The 25,426-nt window shown below is 39.6% G+C and overlaps 1 protein-coding gene across 4 annotated transcripts in view; it reads left to right on the top strand.

Annotated features, from left to right (window-relative positions):
- Positions 1-25,426, top strand: part of Pip5k1b (phosphatidylinositol-4-phosphate 5-kinase type 1 beta) — a 276,928-nt gene that overhangs the window by 238,880 nt on the left and 12,622 nt on the right. For all 4 annotated transcript variants that reach the window (XM_078047564.1, XM_078047562.1, XM_078047561.1 and 1 more), the window contains one exon: positions 23,596-23,713. In XM_078047564.1, the coding sequence (XP_077903690.1) occupies positions 23,596-23,713 (118 nt within the window). The remainder of the gene's footprint in view (positions 1-23,595; positions 23,714-25,426) is intronic.

The following is a 25,426-nucleotide window of genomic DNA, read 5'->3' as shown; positions in this document are numbered from 1 at the left end:
CAGTATAACAGCTGTGTACACAGGGGACAAATTGGTCTTTGTTGAATACTGTGAGTCTTTTTGCAGCTGGGTTTAACTGATTACTATATGGCGTGGATCACATTTTAACCTGCCATAGAATCCATGTAATGCTGAACATGTGTAACTTTGAGTCTCATAGCTCCGACTTCTTACTTTCCAGAATTTAGGGTTAGATCAAAGAGGTATTTCAGACATTCATTCCAGTGGTAAGGAAAAGTTTCTGGCTTATATTCAGCCATCGATATTGGACATTCAGGCAGATTGATTTCTTTATGTCTCAAACATGGATAACCAACCCGGTTATCTCCTAAGAGAAGGCTGGAAGTTGTCAAAACATATCCCAAGTGCTGCAGGCTTCTGAAATTTTATATGAAAATATCCCCCCACACTCATGGCTTTTGTCATTCACCATTAATCTAATGTGCTCTTTTTCACCTTACCCCTACCTTTTTCTGCCCTCAGAGAGATGGAAACCAAAGAAGGAAGGCATGTGATTTCTCTGACACTGTTTCTGTGCACACTATTGATTTTTTTTATCTTAATACCTTTCCTCAGAAACAATTAGCCCTTCTCTCCCTGAGAAAATGTTAACATTTCCTGTGAACTCATGTGTTGTTTAAATTGATTTCATTTGCATGACTGTTCTTGAATAATCCTGTGGAAGTTGGTCAAGCCTGATGAGTGAATCTAATGAAAGTGGAAATAGGTAATAAACTATTCCCCACATATAGTAAGTGGTCTTTTGCATGGGGGTCTTCATGCTGCTTAATAGATGATCTCTGAAGAGATTATATAGTTTCTTAATGCTGCGGTGAGAAGTTTTCTAACAGTTTCCATCCCTGGGTGAAGCACATTGCTAAAGGAAAACAGAACTCCATAAGGACTGGGCACTCAAATATCAAGGCATATGTAACAATTCTGTGAATATAGTACAAGCAAAAGAACCTGAGTTGCAAAGGAAATCACTGGAATGATAACAATTAGTTGACATAATCTGAAGGAAAAGCTAAACTACCAAGACACTGTCTTCCAGCAGCTCAGAGGAAACAGTCATTCATTGAGCAGGATCCATTGACCTCTGCCCTGTCCCAGGCACAGTGGTGAGGGGTAAGGATGTAGTTCATCCAGGAATCTTCATGCCCCATGTTTTCATTGAGCTTGTTTCTAGAGGATCTCAGATCCATGGACTTGCTGCTCATGTTGTTCTCAGCTCCTATCACTTTTCACCCATCATTCACCAAGCTGCCCAGGACTTGGATTCCTCAGAGTCTATAAGCCTGTGTTGAGTCAAAGGCTCACCCTCATGTGGGTGAGGTGTTGGTGCTGTGCTGTGTGTCCCCGGCAGGACCACATGGAATAAGGAAAGGATAGTTCTTCAAAGGCATAGTAGGGCTGCTCTTACAAAAAAAAAAAAAAGAATGCATGGGTGAGCCAAAAAAGAAGTCCACTCTACTGGTGTTAGTCAGCTCTTCATCACTGTGCTAACTAAAATACCTGACAAGAACAACCTAGAAGAGGAAAAGTTTATTTTGAGCTCATGTTCAGAGATTTAGACCACTGTCTGCCAACTCCATTGCTCTAGGCCCAACGTGAGGCAAAACATCGTGGTGGAAGGGCATGGCAGAGAAGCTCTTCACTTTTCATGGGATCAGGAAGCAAAGCGAGAAAGGGAAGGACTACAAGGAGGATGAACCCTTCTCAGGCCTGTCCCAGTGACCCACCCCCTCCAGCCATGCCCCACTTGTCTCTAGTCACCACCCATTTAGTGCAAGCTAGGATAGACTAGAGAGGACATAGTCCATTCAAGCTAAAAAATAGGGTGATCCGTAGATTAGGTTACAGCTCTCACAGTCTAATCATCTCGCCTGTGAAAATTCCAGCATCTACACATCTTTTGGGGGACACCTCAGATTCATAACCATAACACCACTTCACAGTGCAAAGAAAGGAAAGTGAAGACTCAGCTCTGGCTAGAAATTCTAACTATGCTACTTATATGTATTAAGTATTACCTTATATGTTTCCACAGCTTCTCTAAGGGTCCTTTTTCTCAGCTGTGTAAAATGGAAATCATCATGCCTCTCTCACAGAATTGTTCCATTTAAATCAGGATCAAATTAAGAACTAGTTGACAGTTTGTTCTAATAATTTCTTAATAAAAGTTAGTTGTATTTTTACCCGACTGTGACATATACATAGCATGTATAGATATTTTCTTCTCTTTTCTACCAAAGGATGTCTCACTACACTCTCTTCATGTATTTTTTTTATCTTAGTATGTAATGCATTCTAGGGTGGACAACAGGTTAGAAGCTTTTCATTGGCATGGTCTAGGGTCTGGCTGTAAAGCTTTGCTTAGTGAACTGTGGCCTTGGCCTCTTCAAAAGGGACATTGTTGCCCAGCTCCCACCTGTGCACCACGAGAGACATAAATAGTGAAATCTACAGACACTGAGTCTCTCCAAGCTATTCCACTGCTCTTTTCCTGTTCAAAACCAAGACAGGCGCCATGTTCTCTGTGTTATGCTGCAGTTCTTACATATAAAGGAGGCAGTGTAAGGGAAGTCAGCATTCACTAGCCAGCCAGCCGTACCAGCTTAGAAACCTGTGTTATGAGATCTCTTTATTTATTTATTTATTTATTTATTTACTTATTTATTTATTACCAATAGAGTAGAAGAAGGGAATCAAGAGGGAGAGAGAGGAGGGGAGAGGAAAGCATAGGAAAGTACTGGGAAATGAATTCTACCAAATTATGCTGTCCATGTACAAACACACCACAGTGAATACCATTTTTATATATAATTATAATAATCAAAATTATAGTTAAAAGAAAGAAGGGTGATGGGTGGAATAAAGCAAGCAGATTAGGGGGAAGGAGGAGGAGAGGGGAAGGAAAGGTATCAAAGAATGAGATTGGTCAACTTATGTGCATGTACAAATATGGCATAATGCATCCCACTGTTATGTATAATTATAATGCACAAATTAGAAAATTAAAAATCTAAAAGTTTTAGGAAAAGGGAGGCTGTGTCTTTGGACACAGTGCTTAGCTTCTTGGCCACATGTGCTCCTTGTGTGAAGCTATTGCACCCTGATGGGTTGTTGAAATTGTAGATGCAGTCGTGTGTGTAAAGTTCCAGGCTAAGGGCCTGGATCAGGGGAAGCTATTACTCTCACTGGGGTTGGTAATTATTCTTCTTTGATCTCACCCACAGTATGCTTAGAAAGCGTAGAATCTTTTTAATTGAACAATGTTAAAAAAAAAAAAAAAAACAAGAGAAAAAGACCAGATTCAGAATTTATAAACAAGATACAACCATTAATAAGAAACTGCCAGAAGATGGAAGAGTTCTCACCAGTCCCAGGGCTGGGACTGCCACACCTGACTTCATAACAGGCAACATTATAAAATATCCGTTCTACCTGAGTGTATCCTCCACCTCCCACCCTAGGCTCTTCCAAGAATTGCTTTATGATCTACCGGAAAAGACAGCCTTGTTCTAGAAAGTAAACAGACTTCAATAGGGATGACTGATGATACACATTTGCAAGAAGGTCAAGTATACATTTGGAAACAAGAGAAATCAATGTGTGTTCAGAAGAACAAAGGGAAGGGTGACATTGAAAATCTGTAAAAGGGCCTTAGTGGATATTCAAGTGAATAACATTGAGGACATATTTGTTGAATTTCTAAAACTCATAAGACATGAAATTGTTTTGGTCATAGAATCTAATCCCCTCACAAAAAAAAAAAAAGTAAAACCTTTACTTTAAAAATCAGGAAACTGAACAAAATTGTTGCAAACTAAGTCACCTGAATAATGGAATAGATTGAACAGCAGGCATTTTACCAATTGAAAAATAATCAGGAAACTGAGGTACATAGAGATAACATTACTTACTCGATATCACATATGTAGTTACAGAATCAAGACTAGAATCTAGTCTCAATTCTGAACCCAGTGACCTTTCCATTTATCCATCCTCATATATTATAAGGAATGATACTAACTTTCTAAAATCATTGATAAAGTCTAAAATTGCTTGAAGGAACATTTGTTTTCCCTTAAATTATTTTTCACTGAAACTCTGTGCCATCTAGAATTATAGCCCAGGGTTAATTACATGTTGTCAAGACCAGGCACTCTGCCAAGTCTTTTAAATGCTTATTCATTATGTACTTGTAACAAGACTGGCCTAAGCTTTGATGATTACCGCGGGTGTTTGGTTGTTCCTGGCAATTAGTAGGAAATTGTCCTAGACAAGCAATACTGCGTAAAATGGAGTCATCTCAGATAATCTTTCCTCCAATGTGAGGAAAACTGTTGCAGAGACAAAAATGGATCATTAACACCAAGGTAGAAGAAATTTTGTTCATATAAACATTGTGAATATTAGCACCTCAAAACCTGTTATGCTGCATACATGAAGGTGTGCACCCTTTTCAGTTTCCAATTTTAAGAATGAAAAAGAGTGGGCTATAACTTTTATTTTATTTATTTTTATACCAGAGATTGAGCCCAGGGATGCTTAACCATTGAGCCACATCCCCAGCCCTTTTTATTTTATTTTATTTTATTTTATTTTATTTATTTAGAGAACAGGGTCTCACTAAGTTGCTTAGGGCCTTGCCAGGTTGCTGAGGCTGACTTTGAACTTGCGATCCTCCTGCCTCAACCCCTGTGCCAACCATGCCCAGCTGAGCTGTAAACTTTTAAAAATCAAAATGTTCATTTAATTGTGTTTTGAACATCTGTTGAGTAAGAAACCAGGAATGAACATATGCATTTGAGTGCCCCTTGCTATTTGTTATTTTGGAGACACCCCCCCTCCCCGGGATCTTTGGTTCTCTGATATCCACTGCTCCAACATTTTGCCAATAGCCATAATGATTCCAATGAAAGTAACAACTTCAATAGATTATGCTAAAATTGGCTCCTAATGTTTTAATTTTTGCCTTCATGCAGTGGTATGCTGGAGTGGAGCTTGCTCATTCTGGCTTATGAGAATCAACTGTCAAATTTTTCAGGCCAGTTTAAGCACAGCCCATTATTAACACTTAAGTTACATAAGCTGACAATTAAATGAATTACATTCTTACAAAGTAGTAACTCAAAACGAATCTCTTTCTAATTATTCTATTACACATCTACCTGTGCTTTTGAGATTATGTGTTTATCCACATAGTGGAAATAGTATATAATTGTGATTTACTGTGCAATTGATCCCAACATTCAGTGACATCATATTAAGAGATTGGATTAGAAGTATTTATTCCACAGCAATTGGGAAACATTATAAATTGGTGCTGGGTTTCTGGTTTTGTGGATTATCTATTTTTCAAACTTAAAAGTACATTGCATTGTAAATAGCACACCTGAATTAATCAGGGGCTGGGATTCTGGCTCAATGGTAGAGCACTTGCCTAGCATGTATGAGGCACTGGGTTCGATTCTCTGCACCACATATCAAAAAGTGAATAAAATAATGGTCCATCAACATCTAAAAAAAAAATTTTTTTTAATAACCTCTTAGTGTTTGAAAATTATTTTCCCATTCAGCAAAGAAATCACTCATACCATTGACAAATGAGTGAAATTCTGTTATGTCTTTATTTTGTTTTCATCTTTTTAATGTAAAAGAGAATATCCACCAACATCATATTAGAACTATACATTTATCAACTGCAATCATAGTTTGGCTACAGGTGGAAAAGGTCTACAGAAACATTCTGTGACAATTTGTTATGTTGAATTTACACTAAAGACTTTTTTGTTATTTTTTAGTTGTATTTGGTACAATATCTTTATTTGTTTATTTTTATGTGGTGCTAAGGATCAACCCAGTACATCACACATGAAAGGCAAGTGCTCTACCACTGAGCTACAGCCCCAGCTCCAGCCCCCACTAAAGACTATTGTATGTTTCATCATCTATAAATAGCTTGTCATACATTCCTTTTAATAAAATTCATTTAAAAATATCTTACATACAAGCATATCAGCATGGGGGGTCCAGAATTCTGTTTATTAAACATTTTACCAATATGCCACTCTTCTGAGCCTCTCAAGTCTATAAGAAGTTCATTTCTTCTCATAATAATATTCTATGATAATACTAACAGTATTGAACACAGTGACAAACATTATAAGAGTCAGCCTCACTAAAATCTCACAAATCTCTTATATTTCCAGAGTCAAGAAGACAATCATGAGAGTAAATCCCAGCACCTCCAGCATTAGGTAGAGAAGAGGACATTTAAAAGTTATCTTCCAATAGCAGGAGCCTGGTAGACATTTGCACTTGTGTAATTTAAGTCAACCCTGCATAAATTAGGAGAGTATATTAGTCAGCTTCCTATTGCTACAACAAACTACCTGAGCTAACTAATGTATAAAGAGAAAAAGGTTATTTTGGCTCTTGGTTTTAAAGGTTTTGGTACAAGATTGAGCAGACCATTGCCTTGGGCCTCTGGTGAGCATGCCAAAGGGCAATGGCAGAAAGCACATGGTAGGGCAAAAACACTTATATCCTCAGCCATTGCATTGTAAATAGCACACATGAATTAAAAAATAATCTTAAAAAATAATGGTAGGGCAAAAAAAAAAAAAGGAAGAGAAAGGGACAAGGGTCCTGCAGTCACCTTCAAGGGCATACTCTCAATGATTTATGGACCTCCTAGTAAGCCCTACCTAGGTTCTGCCACCTCCCATAGCACTACTGTGGGGACCAAGCCTCAACACATGCACCTTTGGGTGACACTCATCCAATTCATAGCAGGGGGTGATTTTTCTTCATTATAGGGATACATAAATAAATAACAAACTCAGAATGATGGAGTAACTGCCCAATGCTCATCTAAATAACCGTCATTAGAAGGGGAACCCAGAGATGAGTACCAAAGTCTTCCATTGTCTACTCCTGAATCAACTCAGATGCAATATAACAACGTCATCTAAGGAAATGCTGTGAAGAAACCTAAATACTAAATATTTTTTATATAATTTTTATTAATAGCCATTAGTTTTCTTATGTAAATAGGATTTGGACACCCCTGTGAAAGATAGGCATTGTTCAAAATAACTAGAGATTAAATCAGACTCAGAAAATGCATAATTTAGACTTCTCCAGAGTAGGTAGAATACATGGGAAAAGGGTATAATTTAAATGACAGCTTTTAAACTGCAATATTTGTATTTACAAATTACTAAGCACATTTACGCATAATAAGAAGTCAGGTACATGCACAATGTTAAATAAATTTGTGGTATTTAACAAAATGCCAAATCATTTATTTGTTTACTTATGTGCACTTTCTGGAAGGAGTGTGATATGGTAAATGACTACATATCTAACCTCAGTAACATCAGTAGTATGCAGACCTCCCAAACACCAACCAGCCTGCTGAGAAGAATAGCAACCCTTACGGATACTCCGAAACAGCAGCTCTAGACAGAGGCAACCAAACCTCAGAGGCATGAACAGGGCTTTTGGCAGCCTCTGTGACCAACATTTCCCTTCTAGTACTTTGTCACTTTCCCTAAGATGGCTCATTCGGTCCTCAGTTACTCACAGAGGCACACCAACACCATTTCTGGACTTCACGTCTCACTGTCTTACCTTTCCTCTAAGCTAGTGTTTCTTAAAATGCAGATTTTAGAACCACCTGCTTCAGAAATGTGCTTAAAAATACAGCTTCCTGGTCTGCTGTCAATCCTAGTTCACCTTAAAGTTTGAGAACTGCTGTTTAAATAAATGGATGTACTGGCCTTTTATTCTAACATGCCTAGTGTTGCTCCTCAACTTATAATAAAAAGGGCTTGGTGTACATGATGACATTATTATATAATTATATAAAATAATGTATTATCAAATATAAATCATGAAAGCTGAAATATGATTTAGAAGTCAGAACAAGTCTCGGTTCCCCTCCTCGGATGCCCCAGTACCACATGTTGGGGGTCATCTCAGCCATGGAGGTTCCTAGGCAGCCCCTCCCACCTTTTGTGCCCACTAGGGCTCTGCTGGAGTTAGTTATCCCTGAACTGGGTTATGTTCCTAGTGATACAGGATGGGGTGTTGACCTGGATAGCAGAGACTGGTAGTTACTGTGACATTTTCCAATTATTCAAGTCAGATCTTGTAATTAGTTTGGTATTGGCCTAACCATGGATAAGAAACCTTCCTGTCACACTGTACCTCTTGGAAGCTGCAGGCACACTGAAAATCAATTCTGCTTATGGTTTTCCAGGAGCTCTGGACAATTATAATTACAATATGTTGGGGCTGGGGATGTGGCTCAAGGGTAGCGCGCTCGCCTGGCATGCGTGCGGCCCGGGTTTGATCCTCAGCACCACATACCAACAAAGATGTTGTGTCCGCCGAAAACTAAAAAATAAATATTAAAGTTCTCTCTCTCTCTATCGCTCTATCTCTCTAAAAAAAAACAAAAAAAAAACAAAAAAACAATATGCATCTGTGAGGGCCTTTCTAATCTGTTTTCATATTATTTTTTCCAGAAGCTTCCTCTTCATAATAATTTAGATTTTGACTAAATGATACCACTTTTGTGCTGAGGGTGGTCATTTCAACCCCATGCTAAATGTACTAAAAATGTATATTGATATGGTGAAAACCAGAGTAAAATCTGAAATCTAAGAGGCTGAATAAATTTTTGTTGGGTTTTACTGAAGAGAAGGGGTCTTACCTTTTTTTTTTTTTTTTTTTGGCACTAAGGATTGAACTCAGGGGCACTTGACCACTAAGTCACATCCCAGCCCTATTTTGTATTTTATTTAGAGGCAGAGTCTCACTGAGTTATTTAGCTCCTCACTTTTGCTGAGGCTGGATTTGAACTTTCAATCCTCCTGCCTCAACCTCCCAACTGCTGGGATTACAGGTGTGCGCCACTGTAAGACAAAAATTGTAGTGTTTAGCAAGGAGTAGCAATAGTGCTCTTTTTCAGGAACTTAAAATATAAATTAACAAAAGGTTAATGTGTTCCTTCATTATGAATTCATGTCACTAAAAGGGCTTTTTCACCCTAAAATGGTGTTAACAGTGTTACGGGAGGAAAAGTAAGTGGGTCATTCAATTTGCCATGGCCAGGTTTTCCTTTTAAACATTCAAATCCCCTGGATTAGTGGATGAGGCTGCCGTTATAAAGTACCACAAACTGTGTGGTTGAATAACAGAACTGCATTGTCTCACAGTCCTGGAGGCTGTCAGCTTCAGACCAAGGTGTTGGCAGGGCTGGTTCCTTCTGAGGGTGTGAGGAAGGGTTGTTCATGCCTCTCTCTTGGTTTCCGGTGTTTGCTAGCAACCTTTGCCTGCCTGGGATTGTCAATCTTTGCTTTTATCTTCACAGAGAGTTCTCTTTATGTGGGTTATAAATTTCCACCTTTTATAAGGACCCAGTCACATTGGAGTATGGTACACCATAGCCTCGTATGACCTCATCTTAACTAATTTTATCTGTAATGACCCTACTCTCAAATAAGATCACATTCTTAGCTACTGGGCACCAGGGCTTCAACAGATGAATTTCAACCCATAACAATATCTCTGAAGAAAGCCTTGTTTTTGTGGGTTGTTTTGTTTGTTTTCAATCCCAACGGCAGCAAATGTTATGAGATTACAGAGTATCCCGATTGCAAACCACCATCCATGGGAGTCACGTCATTGAGGTGCAGTATGGAGGGACGATGGTGCTAGGTTGGGCGTTGTTTCCTATTCACTTTATCTCAAACCTTTATCAGTTCCCTTAGCTCACCCAACAAGAGGCGTCTCCAGTTCAGCCTATGGTATTTGGGATATGACACTTTGATCTCAAACTTCACTTGCGAGGGGGCAGCTTAGGCTGAAAACCAAAGCTTCTGAAAGAACCTCATCATATCCATACTTTTTTTTTTTTTTTTTTTTTTTTTTTTACAGGGAGGGAACTCTGGGAAAGGTTCAATGTCTTATTCAAAATACAGCCCGTTAGGCCCCATGGTGCCATGTTGTTAGCAGATTCAGCTGCCCTGCCTCTCACTGTGGCTCTCTTTTCCTGCAATTCTGAGCCAAGGTGGGCACAGGTCCCTGGTGATTTAAAAGGTCCCTGTCCTATTCCTTTGTGTTGCTTGTTTCTACCTAGAGAATATCATCAGCTCTGTTCTCAGTGAGTGCTGTCCACTTGGGAATGCCTTTTGAACTGTCTGTGCTGTAATTTTTTAAAATCCTCCAAAGCCTCACCTCTGGGACCTACTTAAACATATTATCTCTTAACTCCATGAATCTGAGCTCTAAGAAGGGAACTGATTCTGTTATTAGTCTCTCTGCCAAATATGAACACATCTTCTTAGAGAGCAAAACCATTCAGTATCGTGAAGCCCCATAGAAATTAATTTAATCATCAAGGTTTTGTTGTGGATTTTTATTTTTTTAGGTATTATTTTGGTCAAAGTCTTTCTGCATTTATTATTTTTATAATAATCAAATATGTAATCATATACTTATTTTTAACATTATCCATTTCCCCAATTATATTTTGATAGTTGGGGCTAGGCATTTCCAACTTTATTGAGATATGTTTAACTAATAAAATTGTGTGTATTTTAGGTAAACAACATGATTTTTTTTTCAATACTGGGGTTTGAACCCAGGAACACTCTACCACTGAGGTACACCAGTTCTTTTTATTCTTTTATTTTGAGACTGGATCTTGCTAAGTTACTAAAGTTAGCCTCAAACTTACAGTCCTCCTGCTTTAGCCTCCTGTGTTCCTGGGATTATAGGAATGCACCACTGTACCCAGCTCAATTGATAGTTTGATATATGTGTATATTGTGAAATGATTACCATAATGAAGCTGATTAACAAATCCATCACATCACATGGTTTTGGTATTTTGTGTATGTGGTAAGAAGACTTAAGATAACTCTCTTAATAAATCTCAAGTATACAATATGGTATAATTAACGATAGTCACTATGTTGTATGTTAGATCTGTAGAACTTACCTATTTTGCATAAAAGAATCTTTGTACCCTTTGACCAACATCTCCCCACTCTACTTTCACCCAGCACAGGATAACTACCATTATGGGGAGATGTTGTGAGTTCAACTTTTTTAGATTCCATATCTAAGTGAACTTACATAGTATTTGTCCCTCTATGTCAGGCTTATTTCACTTAGCATAATGTCCTCAAATTCATCTGTGTTGTTACAACTGGCAGGACTTCCTTCTTTTTTAGGGCTGAATAATGTCCCATTGTATGTATATATATGTGTATGCATATTTGTATATGTGTGTGTATGCAAGACACACACACATCTTCTTTAACAATTTATCCATCAAGAGACACTTTGGTTTTTGCCCCAACTTTTATGGAAGCTCCCTAAATTAGTGACCTGACAGTGTCTGAACCATTTACCAACTTATTTGCTTTATCATGGTTCCAGGAGTGAAGTAGGCACCTGCTATACATTTGAATGGGTGATTTATAGTTACATGTGTAGAAAAGCAATTGGTGTCTGTTATGCTGATGGTTCATCATTGAAATTTGATTTATGTGTGGTAAAAGGCAGAAATCTTAAGCAAGGAGTTCTATGAATGTTAGCAAGTGTGAACTCAGGTATCTATTACTGGATCGCAGTGAAGAACATTCTCCCAGTCTTTTGAGAACTTCCCTTCTGCCCCTTTCTTATGATGACCTCAAGGTCATAGGCACATTCTTCTTTGTTTTTCTGTAAAGTTTTAACCTTCCCATTTGGTCTCTGATCCATCTCCAATTAACTTTTGTACATGGTAGGAGATGAAGTATCAAAGTTTCCCTTTGTTGCTTTTTTAATATCTACTTCTGCTTTTTTTTTTTTTTTTTTTTTTTGGTACCAGGTTAAACTCAGGGGCACTTAATCACTAAGCCACAACTCCAGCCCTTTTTTTATTTTTTATTTTGAGACCAAGATCTCAAAAAGTTACTTAGGGGGCCTCACTAAATTGCTGAGGTGGAATTTGAACTTACAATCCTCCTGCCTCAGCCTCCCAAGTCACTGGGATTATAGGCAATAACACTGTGCCTAGACTTTCTGCTCCTTTTGATAAAGTCAAATAATTAAGTCTTTTTTCTATTAATACATTTTTTTAATTTTATTTTTTTATTTTTTTTTAATATTTATTTTTTAGTTTTTCGGCAGACACAGCATCTTTGTATGTGGTGCTGAGGATGGAACATGGGCCGCACGCATGCCAGGAGAGCACGCTACCTCTTGAGCCACATCCCCAGCCCTATTAATACATTTTTAATTTGGGAATGGATCTATGGTATTTCTTTTTCTTTCTTATTTTAACTGAACCATTGTTGCTGGGAATATCTTAGAAGCGCAGGAAAGGGTCTGTTCTCAGCAGTGATTGGATGACTTGAGGCAGCATATACAGGGCATGGTGCTGCTTCAGAGTCAGGCCTGGGTTCAAATCCAGGTGCCCCCTATGTTCAGAAAAGATAGCCTTAATACTAAATGTACAAAATAAATAGTAAGAGGCCCAACCTAACAGGAAATCTTTAATGAGGAAATGAAATAATAGGTGTGATACAGTCATCACGGTGTAAAGGTCACAGTCAGTACTACCAGCTTTACCTGTGTATCTGTATGCCTGTATATGAGTGTGTGTGTCTGTGCTGGAGTATGGTGCAAGAAAGAAAAATAAGAGATAGAGAGGGGAAAAAAGTCCCTGAACTTGGAGGAGGGTTCCTTTTTGAAAGGTTTCTCCCTCTAGCCACTACCACACTCATCACACGCTCCTCTCAGGGAAGGAGGGCCCCGTGCTTGCCTCTGAAGCCACTGTGGGTGGGAGCACAGTTGCTGCCAGTTCTCTGAGCCACTGTGGCTTCCTGTCCCCAGAACTGATCATCCTGGAAACACACTATGTGGTTCTCTCTCTGCCTGTCTGTTCAAAGTACTGCCCTTTATGCTATGTCTGCAGCAGGCTTTGTGCCTCCGGAGTTCACATGTACAAGGGAGGAAGGAATGTGAAGACTCATGTGGCAGCCATCAGTCTATACCAAGGAGAGCGCCCACTGCTCTGTGTGCCTTCCTGAGAAACAGTCTTGTCGAAAAATAGCCAAAGGGGGAGAATAGGGAAGAGCAGCAGCCATGCTTGCAGCTGAAAAAGAAAAGGCAGAAAGAAGCTGAGCTCTCTGCAAGCCCCCTGTTTGGCAGGGGAGATTAGGAAGGTGGCCGCTCTGCAGTCTGGGTATTAACCACTGTCAACGGCTTCCCACTCCTCTGTGTTGGGACGCCCTGTAGACTTGCCCACACTCTCAGCCAGTGAGCTCAACATGTTAGAGGTGCTCTGTCCTGACAGGGGCATGAGATATTCTGCAATCTGACCCAGTCTGTGCTGCAAGTGAGAGCTGTAGTGCCAGTGCTTGGGGATTGCCACACGTTGTGGCAACTTCTACCAACACCTTGCCCCAACCAGAGGGCAGCTTTCAAAGGAACAGGGCACAGGTATTGATTTGACCATCATTCTGTGCCCAAGTCATGCTGGAACCAGCTTGCCCATAAGCAGAGTGTGGCTCTAGGACTGAACAAGTATTTGCAGCCATTAAGTGAGACCAGGCTGTGTTTGTGGGTTTTCTGTGCAACGAGAGCTTTTCTGTTCACATGTTGTTGGTGAATGTTCTGGTAACTAAGCTTAGATCAGGGAAAAAGGAATTCTTTCCAAGAACTTAGGATAAATCCGTCTATGTAAGCAGACCTCACCAAAGTCCCATGGGCACAAGTAGAGTCCCAGAGGTAAAAGCACGGTGATATTTCCCTTCCTTAGTACAGAAGAACACTGTGGTCTGTGGGCCTCTTTCTTTCACTTGCCTTGGCTGACTTGGTCTTCCGATAGCCCTGTGAGCTGTCATTCCCACTTGCAGAAGAGGAGCCAGGAGCTCAGTGTCCAAGCAACGACTTGTCCAGCATCATAACCGATCATCAGAGAAGCAGGGCTTATGTCTTAGCCTCAGGCTTAGTCCCGACACTCTGGATTTTTCCCCTCATGGCAGTTAGCTTCTAAAGGGAAAAATTCAACATGAGGCATCCTAAGATATAGCATGAGTTTAAGCAAAAGTAGGAAAAAGAAAAACAAAAACAGAGACTCCATTTAACCTTGATGTTGGGAACATTTTTCTTGGCATGGCCCAGCCAGCAATCATGACTTTGAGCCCAGGGAGGAAAAAGTAACCCTAATTCACCATCGTCCAGACTGTAAACAGTATTTACATAGTCATAATAATAGAAACTCTATGTATCAGTGTTCTATATTTGGAGCCATCTCGTGGACAAAGCAAGAAAAATTTGATCACAACTACATATAAATAAATATTAGCAGCCATGACAAAATAAGAGAGAAAAGTTTTTTGTTTTTTTTTTTAACATGTCTAACATAAAGTGAGAGGAGAAAGCAGGAATAAAGATGAAATAATGAGGGACGTTAGAGGATATATGGTGTTAGTTGATGGAGTGAGGAGGGTTGTTATGTAGGTTATTCATAGTTACAAAATAGATAAAATAGCAAAAGTTGGGAGGATATGCAGCCTAGGAGAGGGTACATGGCATTCCTAGTCAATCAATAGATGCTGCCTTAGGCCAAGGATGTCTTTTTTTTTTTTTTTTTTTTTTTTGTTACTAGGGACTGAACCCAGAGGCACGTAACAACTGAGTCACATCCCCAGCCCTTTTTTGTATTTTACTTGGAGATAGGTTTTTGCTGAGTTGCTTAAGGCCTCTCTAAGTTGCTGAGACTGGCTTTGAACTTGGGATCCTTCTGTCTCGCCTCCCAAGCTGCTGGGATTATAGATGTGTGCCACCGTACCTGGCTCGACTATGTCTTTTATTCCCTGATTCATCGAAAGATACTAGAAGAGCTGAAAAGAGAAATCCAGAAAGGAGCCACTTCCACTCCTTGACTGGAAGCAGGTGGCAGGAGCAGGATGACTTTTCATCTTAAGTCATCTGTATCACATGATAAATTATGATGCTATTTCTTTGATTATTAAAAAAATATTTTTGAGGCTCTGAGAGGATAACTTTTTTTTTAAAGACAGTGATAGAGGAGAGAGAGAGAGAGAATTTTTTAATATTTATTTTTTAGTTCTTGGCGGAACTAACAACATCTTTGTTGGTATGTGGTGCTGAGGATCGAACCCGGGCCGCATGCATGGCAGGCGAGCGTGCTACCGCTTGAGCCACATCCCCACCCCAAGAGAGGATAACTTTTAAAAGATAAAAACTAGAGCTGGGGCTATTACTCAGCAGTAGAGTGCTTGCCTAGCACATGTGAGGCCTTGGGTTCAATCCTCAGTACCACATACAAATGAATAAATAGAATAAAGGTATTTTTAAAAAAAGATAAAAACTATGAATAATAACATATGTTCCCTGAACACATTTTCCCATGAGAATTAGCTATAAAACACTCATTGGGTCTGCAAACAGCAATCATAGTGTTCCAGGCTATAAAATTATCGATGGCTGTTTCAGCAATCCATTCAAGTTAATGCTGTGCAGGGAAGCCAGACTGATGTTGCTGGTGAGAGAAAGATGCCTTTGTAAGGGACAGCCTGTTTGGCATCAGAGCACCTTAAATGTCTGCTCCCTAAGGGATAGCAAAAATGGAAAGTTCCTCTTCCTGCACCCCTCTCACCTATGAGAAGTTTGCAACTTATGGAAATATGGGATCACAGAATAGCAGAAGGGCATTGGCAGTTTCTGTGCTTTTTCAAGAAAAGAATTGAGTAGATTAACAGTTTCCTGTATGCCTTGTTGCAAATTAGACATAATTAGTCCTCAGACTGTCTAAATGGAAGGAATTGTGACCCAACTTGATGGTGCAGAACCCAGGCAGGCAGCCAGACTCTTCAACCCAGTCACGTAACGTCACTTCCAGAAATGAATCTTCCCAAGACGAAAGTACAAGGAATAACCGCGCTCTGACCTCACCTCTGGGTTTTCAGAGTATTTCTCCCAAGAGAGATGCCCTGACTGGTAAGTGACCCCTAAAACAGAATCTGAGAAACTCACAGAGAGAGAAATCATAGGCTTGTGGTCAGGTAATCAACAATAAATACAGTAAGGATACAGGGCAATCACAAGAATATTCCCCAATATCAGAACTGAAGAGAAATAAGTATTCAGTTAATTGTCACAGACACTGAAGTCTAAATTCTTTTAAACTGTATTTTACCTTTTCTACTTAGACCATCTTCAAGGCTTGGATGAAATTGCTGTGGACTATGGATGCGTTTATTTAGGCTGTAGGCTTGGTGGTTCCTTCTTGCATTGACCCTTTACTCTCTTAATAATTGCATTATATATTGTTTTAAGTAGCAATACTGTATTGTGCATACAGTATTTAGGTTCTTGAGCTAAGATAACACTTCATGTCCCATGTGAAGTATTTTCTCTTTAGAAAGATGCACCTTTAGTCAGTTGCATACACCTGCAATCCCAGCATCTTAGGAGGCTGAGACAGGAGGATCACAAGTTAGAGGTCAGTCTCAGCAATTTAGTGAGACCCTTTCTCAAAATTTAAAAAAAAAAAAAAATTATAAAAAGGGCTAGGGATGTAGCTCAGTGGTAGAATACCCCTGGGTGCTATCAAAAAATGCACCTTTATCTTCAATAATTTGCATAAGAAAAGCTTTACTAATCTCTTATTGCTAAAAATAGCATACAAATGTTAAAATGAAATATTTTTAGTCTCATTTTCAGCTGAGGCACAAAACAAAAGGAACTGTAAGTCTGTCACACTGTTGAAGGAAGTGGTCAAAAACCGGTTTTGCAACCCTTAGCAAACTCCATCTCCAGCCTTTCAGAGGTCAGAAAGGCAAGGTGAGAGTTGGCAGTCAGAACATGGGGATTAGAACGGAGGGTGAGTGGGGCTGTGTCCCAACGCAGCAAACGGGCTTCCATTGGACCATGCGGAGGGCTTGATATGTGACCTATGGAGCAAGCCAGATAGTCACTCCTGAGATCCTAAAACCTTGAGGAGAGGAGAGCTTGCTGTTTAGAATAAGCCTCTGCCTCTAACTTCCTATCTCCTTTCAGTCCGAGAAGTAGACTTCTTAGTTTTTGATGTCTGCTCTGTCCTAGGACATGGATGGCTGCTTACTCAATTTTCGTGTCTTACTGTATCACTAGTCACTCCACACCCCCCCTTACTTGTTTGGTATTACTATCCTTATTTTACAAATGGCAAACTGGAGCTCCCAGGGGTTAAAAAACGTACACGATATCACGTACAACTAAGTGCAAACACCAGAATTCAAGGCCAAGCCCTTATGATTCCAAGGCCCATGCTCCACCCATACGAGCTCAGTTTTTAGTTTCCCTAAAATGTCCCGTCATCCTTTTTCGGGTGGTTGATTTTCAGGGAAGTAAAATATACTCTGATCACATGCGTATCTACTGCCTAACAAGGATAACAAATATGAAAATTACTTAATTGATTATATAGCTTTCACTAATTGCCAAGACCATAAGTCAGATTATTCGGAATGCATTTAATTATATTTTACTATTACAATGCCTAAGTATTTATATAGTGCTGTGTATTTCATCAAGTTCTTTCATATAGGTAATTTGGTTGAAATATTAAACTACTAGGAACTTAAATAGTTCTATTGAATGTGTTAAATTTGATGTCCATTTTTTTAAAAAATATGTTGCTTTGTAAAGTATATTTTGCCTACTTATTTTCCTCAAGCCTCTCACTTTATTATTATTCTATCCCAAGATGGCAAAGATTTCCACAGCTCACATCAAGCATCACATTAAAACCCTATTGGTTTTTCCTGGTATTTAGTGATGATTCTTTTGCAAGTTCCTAGGAACATTTGCCTGAGCCACCTTGGTTTCTGCAATGGCAGATTTCCAAAATTTCAGCAGAGCTGAACATAGAAGAGGTGGGTAATTGGAAAACAGAATTCAGAGCCTGACTCTGTTCAGCTACCACAAAACCTTAGGCAGGTCAGTGCTTCTCCCTCATCTCTAGGCCTCATCTTCAAAGTAGAGATGTTGGCCTGGAAAAATACAAAAAGAGATGATACAGTGGGACATGGGACGGGCTGGGTGTGATGCAGGATGGTGACTGGAGCTCTGGAGTCATGCAGAGGACATGCCCGTTTAAAGGAGACGGCCGCAATCTCATTTCTATGAGGAATGTGGGCTCAGAGTGGCAGTTCTTGGTTTCTCAAAAAAGCTATGTTTTTGTGGGAATTTCCTGTTTCTTAACTTGGAAGTAATTCAAACTAAAAACAAAACAAAACAAAAAAACCCTCTTCTTCAAAATACACTTCTCCCAGACGCACTGGGTCTATGGGGCATTGGGGTGCAACCTCTGGGCTAGACATCCTCCATCCTCTGGCCTGTGCTCTGTGCTACACCACCACTGGCCGTGGGACATTCTGGATGGTTCCCCAAGCTTCTGCAGGCTGCCCTCATAATCTTTTCAATTCAGGGCTTAAAATCTCAGAAATCAACTCTCTGATTTTTATCAGGTTGACTATAATTTTTTCCCTCTATTGTGAAAAACCAAATGTCTTCAAGTAACCAGTGAATAAATCAAGGATTTATTCAAAACAATTAGTTATAAATATGCCTGACCTGGGGCTGGGGTTGTAGCTCAGTGGTAGAGCGCTTGCTGAGCATGTGTGAGGCACTGGGTTTGATTCTCAGCACCACATAAAAATAAATAAAGGTTAAATTCTCTTTAAAAAAATAATAAATAAAATAAAATATGCATGACCTAAAATACATAGTGCATGAAATTTCCAGATAATTACAATACCATATTTGGGGAGAGATCAAGTTTAGAATTATGACCTTTAGGTGCTTCATTAGCTTCTTTATTTATTTGTTTTGTTTTAAACATACATAAAATTCATCCAAACAAAATGTACAGTTCAGAGGTATTTTGTGTACTTAGAGAGTTGTAGACCTACCTTCAAAAATCTAATTTTAGGATACTTTCAACACCCCAAAGAGAAATCCAACACCCATTAGCAGTCAGTCTCTTCCTCTCCTGCCTCTGTACCTGGCAACCATTAATCTGATCTATCTGTATAGATTTGCCTATTTTGAATGTTTTAAATCAAATCATATTATATGTGATTTTTTATGCCCAGTTCCTTCCATTTAGCATAATATTCTCAGGGCCCACCCATGATACAGGTATCAGTACTTCATTCTTTTGTTGTCAAATAGTATTCCATTGTATGAATTATTTATTCATTCATCAGTTAGTTGACATTTAAGTCATTACTATTTTGAGGCTGTTATGAATAATGCTACTACAAACTTTATATACAAGATTTTTGTGAACATGTACTTTCATTTTCTTGGAGATATACCTAGGAGTGGAATAGCTAGGTCACATGGTTTTAAGGACCCACCAAATAGCTTTCAAAAGTAGCAATTTGCCCTCCCATCAGCAATATATGAGGGCTCCACTTTCTCCACCTCCCCTCCAACACATAATTGCCTGTCTTTTTTTATTATAACTATCTTAGAGGGCCTCTCACTGTAGTTTTGATTTACATTTTCTGATGACTAATGAGGTTGAACATCTTTTCATGTGCTTATTGGCCATTTGTATATCTTCTTTGGATTCATGTCTGTTGAGGTCCTTTTCCTGTTTTTTTATGTGATTGTTTGCCTTTTAATGGAATTATAAGTGTCCTTTATATAGTCAAGATTGAACCCCTGTGAGCCTCAGTTTCGTCCTCCAAATTTAATGATGCTCAAAATATTCTCCTTACTCAGGCAGGCATAGTAGTGCATACCTGTATATCCAGCTACTCGGGAGGCTTGGGCAGGAAGATTGCCGGAAGATTGTGGATAACACAGCTAGATCTTATCTCAAAAACAAAACAAAATATTCTATTTACTAAGATAGAAAACTAACACATATGGAAAATAATGTAAATGACAAAGTTTTTTTAAAAAAAAAAATACATGATCTGTTTCATTTTATCAAATTTTGGCCATTTGAAACTGAGGAAATCTGGAATTTCTTTTTTCTATAATCATAATATATTTTAACTAAAATAACTAATAAGTGCACTAAATCCTAAAGGCTAATTTTTTTCATATTTTAATTTTGTCTTAACCATGCCAATGGTTTACTCACAGTATCTAAAAATAAAAGATTAGTATTGGATTGAAAAATATTTACAAAGTGGGTTTGCCTCTGGGGAGAATTCTGGATCACAAGAAGACAGGATGACTTTGGTATATTTTATACTATATGCATGTAGGGTCATTTTTAAAGATAAAATTTTGACAGAATTTGAATATGAACTATAGATAAGATCATATATCAGTCTATTTCATGATTTTTATAATTATATCATGTTATATGAAAGGATTTTGTTCTCAGAAAATCCACACTGATGGAATTGGTGCTGAGAGATTCCTTGTGTCCAATTTATTAACCTCAAATGGCTCAGAAAAAAAACATTCATGTACATATAGAGAAAGAGTGATAAAGTGAATGAGATCAAATGACATCATCAATTGGGGAACCCGAGTGAAATGTATCTTGGAATTCTTTGAAGTATTCTTGCCCCTTTTCCTTGACTTCAAAATTCAGTCAAAATAAGAGGTTAAGGACCAGGGTCAGTGGCGCAAGCCTGTAATTCTAACAGCTCAGAAGGCTGAGACAGGAGGATTGCAAGTTCAAAGCCAATCTCAGCAACTCAGCAAGGCCCAGTCTCAAAATTAAAAAAAAAAAAAAATTAAAAGGACTGGGATGTAGCTCAGGTGTAAAGCACCCCTGGGTTCAATCCCTGTACCACAAAAATTAAGGGACTGGGGGTAGAACTAAGTGATAGAGCATGTGCTTAGCAGGAAGGAGGCCTTGGGTCCAAACCTCAACACCAAAAGTATAAAAAAAATCAACAAAAGTTTAAGTGAGTTTTAATTTAAATTAAAAAATAAGGAAGAATTTAAAAATAAAAAGAACTTCCAAAATATTCTTGGTTTTGTGTATATATGAAACTTGATCATCTTAGGAGGGTAATAAGTAAAAACTCAGGTAGGGGAAAACTTACTTTTTGAACCTCATCAAATAAATTACATGTTTACAAATAACTTGGAAGGTATTAGAGAGTCTTTTTTTTAAAATAAGTAAGATGGTGCTGGGGTTGTGGCTCAGTGGTAGAGTGTTTGCCTAGCATGTGTGAGGCACTGGGTTTGATTCTCAGCACCACATATAAATAAATGAATAAAATAAAAGTCCATCAACATCTTTAAAAAAATTAACTAAGGAAATAACCCAGAAGGCATTAGAAATTTTTTTTAATTATATGAACTAGGAACCAAAAAAAAAGAGTAGAAATGAGAAGTGATCCCACAATCCCATATTTTCTGGCTGCTTTGTTTCTTGCTTTGGCGTGTAAGTAGATAAAGCATTTATCTTTCCCACGAGGCTCAACCAGGCAGGAACATTTTAAACCCACAAGAGGAGTAAATGGAATCTTCACAGTTGAAAGACAAAAGCCAGTGGATGTCCATTACCACCTCCTGATCTCTGATCCAAAAAATAACCTAAGCAGTGGTAATTGCCACCCGGTGCCTCTTAACGCAGCAACGCTGGGAGCTGATGGTTTCCTTCACCCAGGAAATCTGAGGATTTACACTCTGAAGTCAGCATCTCCAGGGAAAGAAGCCACATTCCCTCCACTCTGGAAGGTCCGCTGGAACAGACTCTGTTTCCCACATTATAAACCCATCTTAGGTTTTTGGAAAGCAAGAAGATTTTTTTTTTTCAACTGTACAGAATTTGAGAGAAAATGCTTCCAGCCACATTCCCTAATATCACCCTATGGAAGACCTATGGAAGATCCCCCACCCACCTTGCCTCCTCCTCCTAGTAGTCTGTGTACTGGCAATTCCCACTCCCCTCCCCTTTTTTTTGGCACTGCTGAAAGGCTGGGATCGAACCTGGTCCTTGTGACTGCCAGGCTAATGCTCTACCGCTGAGCTCTACCCCCAGCTCCCTACAATTTTCTTATTATGTCTTTTATGATCAGGAAAAATTACAAATGAACATTATTTATTAATATCTACAGAATTCTTCCAAAAAGTTTTTTTTATTATTATTGCAATGGTCAACATTTGAAAATACTTCAGATATCTTTAATTAATAGGTAAATATGTACAAAGATAGAATTATGCACAGTTTCCAGACTAGGGAAGGACAGAAAGACTACATTGTTCTCAGTGGTCTCCTCTCCATGTAGCTTAGACAAGAATCTCAGAGGCTAATTTTAGATGGGGAGTTTTCAGAAAAACTCTTCTCTGAGCCCTGAAGGGAACATGTAGTGGCATGTAGTGACACAGGAGGAGAGAGGAGAAGGCCACTTTCCACACCCTGCCCTCAGCTCTGCCACTATGGCAGACCACGGGCCCACTGCTAGAGTTCCTTCCACTCATCCAAAGACCAGGCCCTCCTCCATCTTCCCAAGCACCAGTATCACCCTCTTCCCCTATTATTTTTTAAGATGTTTTGTTCTTGAAAAATGCTCCCATGGCAAAACCACAGATCAAAAATAACTTCTATTTTAATGAGGGGTTGTACATCAGAACTCCTAAATTAATTTCCAATTTAAATACTACCCAAGTGGATCAGTTCCTTCAACAGTTAACGCTGGCTATCCTATCACAACAAAACAAGGTGGTTTCTCATCCAGAACTGTCTCCCTGCATATTGCTTTGACTGTTACTAATCCACAGAGGCTCTGCTCACAAAGCACATCACACAATGCTCTGTGTTTATGTAAGTCATTATTCCAAGTGTGGTCCGTGAGCATCACCTGGAAGCCTGTCAGAAATGAAAAGGCAGGGGCTCTGTGCCAGGCTTTCTGAGTCAGAAACTGGGGAAAGAGCTCACGAAACTGCACCGGCACCAGCTCTCCTCAGGATTCTGATGCGTACAGAAGTCTGACAATCCCTGATGTAATCGAACCCGTTAAGCCAAAAAGGAAAAGAAACAACAGTAAAAGAGAGAAAAAGAAGGAAAGCAAGAGCGGGGAAGGGAAAAGGGAAAGCCTGTTCACAAGGTGTTGAATTGTGTCAACTAGCAAGGTGTGGGTCCTTGAGAGGAGAATTAAAACTCGGAAAACCAGCCAAGGAGCCCCTGGGGTCACAGCATCCCACCACTCAACAGGCACACACCACTTCTCAAAGATGCCACGAAGCGTCTCCTGTGCTGATGGAGAGAGAGAACGCTCTGCTAGCAAAAAAAAACAAATTTTTAGGGCTGGGGGTTGTGGCTCAGTGGTAGAGCACCTGCCTAGCACGTGGAAGCACAGGGTTCGATCCTCAGCACCACATAAGAATAAATCAATCAGGTAAAGGTATTGTGTCCATCTACAACTAAAAATATATATATTTTAAAAAATCTTTTTTATCTCCAGGTAGAACTGTCAAAATCTGCTTCACCCCCTCCAAAGCCACCCACCTCTTAGCCATGACTTTGGAGGTGTCTGGGTTTTGCTCTGGAAGTCATGTGCTCACCTTTTGTCTTTGTTTTTCCAGCAAAGGGTTACCTTCCAGTTCGACCTTTACCTTAGAAGAGGGGACCATCTACTTGACTGCTGAGCCCAACGCTCTGGAAATGCAGGACGATAATGCCTCCGTGCTTGATGTCTATTTAGTAAGTCATTTTTTTTTAATTTCTTCCCCTCCTCTTCTGGTTGACAGATGGATCCAGGCCATGGCTACTACAAGAATAGGTTCTACGAAACCAGGCATGCTTGGGTTTTGAAAGAAACAATGGCACCCCGCCTTCTATAAAGGATGTGTCTTTTCACAAGCTGTATTTCCTACAGTTCATATAGAACATTACACAAAAGAAATCTAGGGTCATATTCAATCACCACATATAACAAGAGGACAAATCCCCTTAGGTCCAGGCAAATAGGGCTCCTTGGGGTGATTCCCAAGGAAGTCATGCCTTTCTTTGGCTCTTCTTCACTTTGGTATTGCCTCCTTGGATAGGTTAGTAAGCTGGGAGGAACTAGGTCATGGGAGGAACCCGAATTCAGCACTGAAGAATTCTGGCTAGCCCAGTTAGAGTCACCACCAACCAGTTGTGTGAAGTACATAGAGCTTAGCTGTGACTGTGTGCCCTTAATGCCAGAGGAGAGAAATAATGCCCACCCTGCCTGTGTCACAGGCTGCTTTGAGGAACATGACCAGTCTCGTGTGGGGACCTCCTTTAGTGCCTGTAGGATTGTCTGCGTAACCCTAATTGTATTGTTAGATGATGTGAGAAGGATACCCTGATGCATTACACTGAGAAGACTAAGGATTTTCCCTGCCAAATACATCTCACGTTCATTCTCCACGTGCTCGTGCACCTGTGCAAAATCACATGCAACAGGGAAAGTGGATTGGAATTTTCTATTTTCTTATGTTTTCCTAAACTTGAGCCATTGCTCCTCGCCATACCTGGTTTACCAGCTCACACTGGGAATCGGTACCACCTGATGTGGCATCTCCACACCCCTCAGGGGCCCTTGAGGCTGAATCTTAGGTCTCTCCATATCTCATTCTGGCACTGAATTTTCTCAAGTGTGCTCTGTAGAACATCAGTCACCTAAAGTGTTATTTTTGAGCGCACAGTCCTCTAGTGGTTTCCCAGTGCTCCTGAAGTAAAACCCAAAGTCCTCAAGGCCCTACATGGTCTGGCCTCCCCTGCCTTTGGGACCCCCCCCTCCTTCTGGGCCTCTGCCTTTCTCACTGTTGCTATTTCAATTATACTGGCCTCCTTGATGTTCCTCCACCAAGCCAAGCATATTCCTGCCTTGGGATCTTTGCATTTGCTATTCTGTCTACACTCTTTCCCAAAGTCAATTCATGCTTATTCCCTCATTTCCTTCATGTCTCAACCCAAACATCTCCTTCTCCAACAGGCTTTCCTTGAACACCCTATATAAAAATAGCAGCTCCTCCAACAACCACCGTGAAAGAATTTTTTTCCCCTTCTTAAAGTACTGGGAATTGAATCCAGGGGCACTCTTACACTGAGCTGCGTCTCCAACCCCTTTTATTTTATTTTGAAACATGGCCTCACTGAGTTACCCAGGCTGACCTCAAAGTTGGGATCCTCCTGCCTCAGCCTCCCCACTAGCTAGTATTATAGACATGTACCACTGCACCTGACTAGGAAGAATTTTTTTCATAACTTCTAAATATATTTCTTGCTGCATAAATAGATTATTTTCCCACCAAGCCATGCTCCTCCATTACTGCTTTTAAAAAGTAAGTTATAGAATATCACACAATTCTCACAGCATATTTGGTCCCCTAAGCCACCCACTCAGGAAAATAGGGAATTAAATCGCAGGAAAGCAAGGGGGTTTTT

Source organism: Ictidomys tridecemlineatus, chromosome 4, assembly GCF_052094955.1.
Source record: "Ictidomys tridecemlineatus isolate mIctTri1 chromosome 4, mIctTri1.hap1, whole genome shotgun sequence".
Taxonomy (NCBI): Eukaryota; Metazoa; Chordata; class Mammalia; order Rodentia; family Sciuridae; genus Ictidomys; species Ictidomys tridecemlineatus.
Note: the sequence above shows the minus strand (reverse complement) of the source record. Positions and strands in the feature narration are given on the sequence as shown.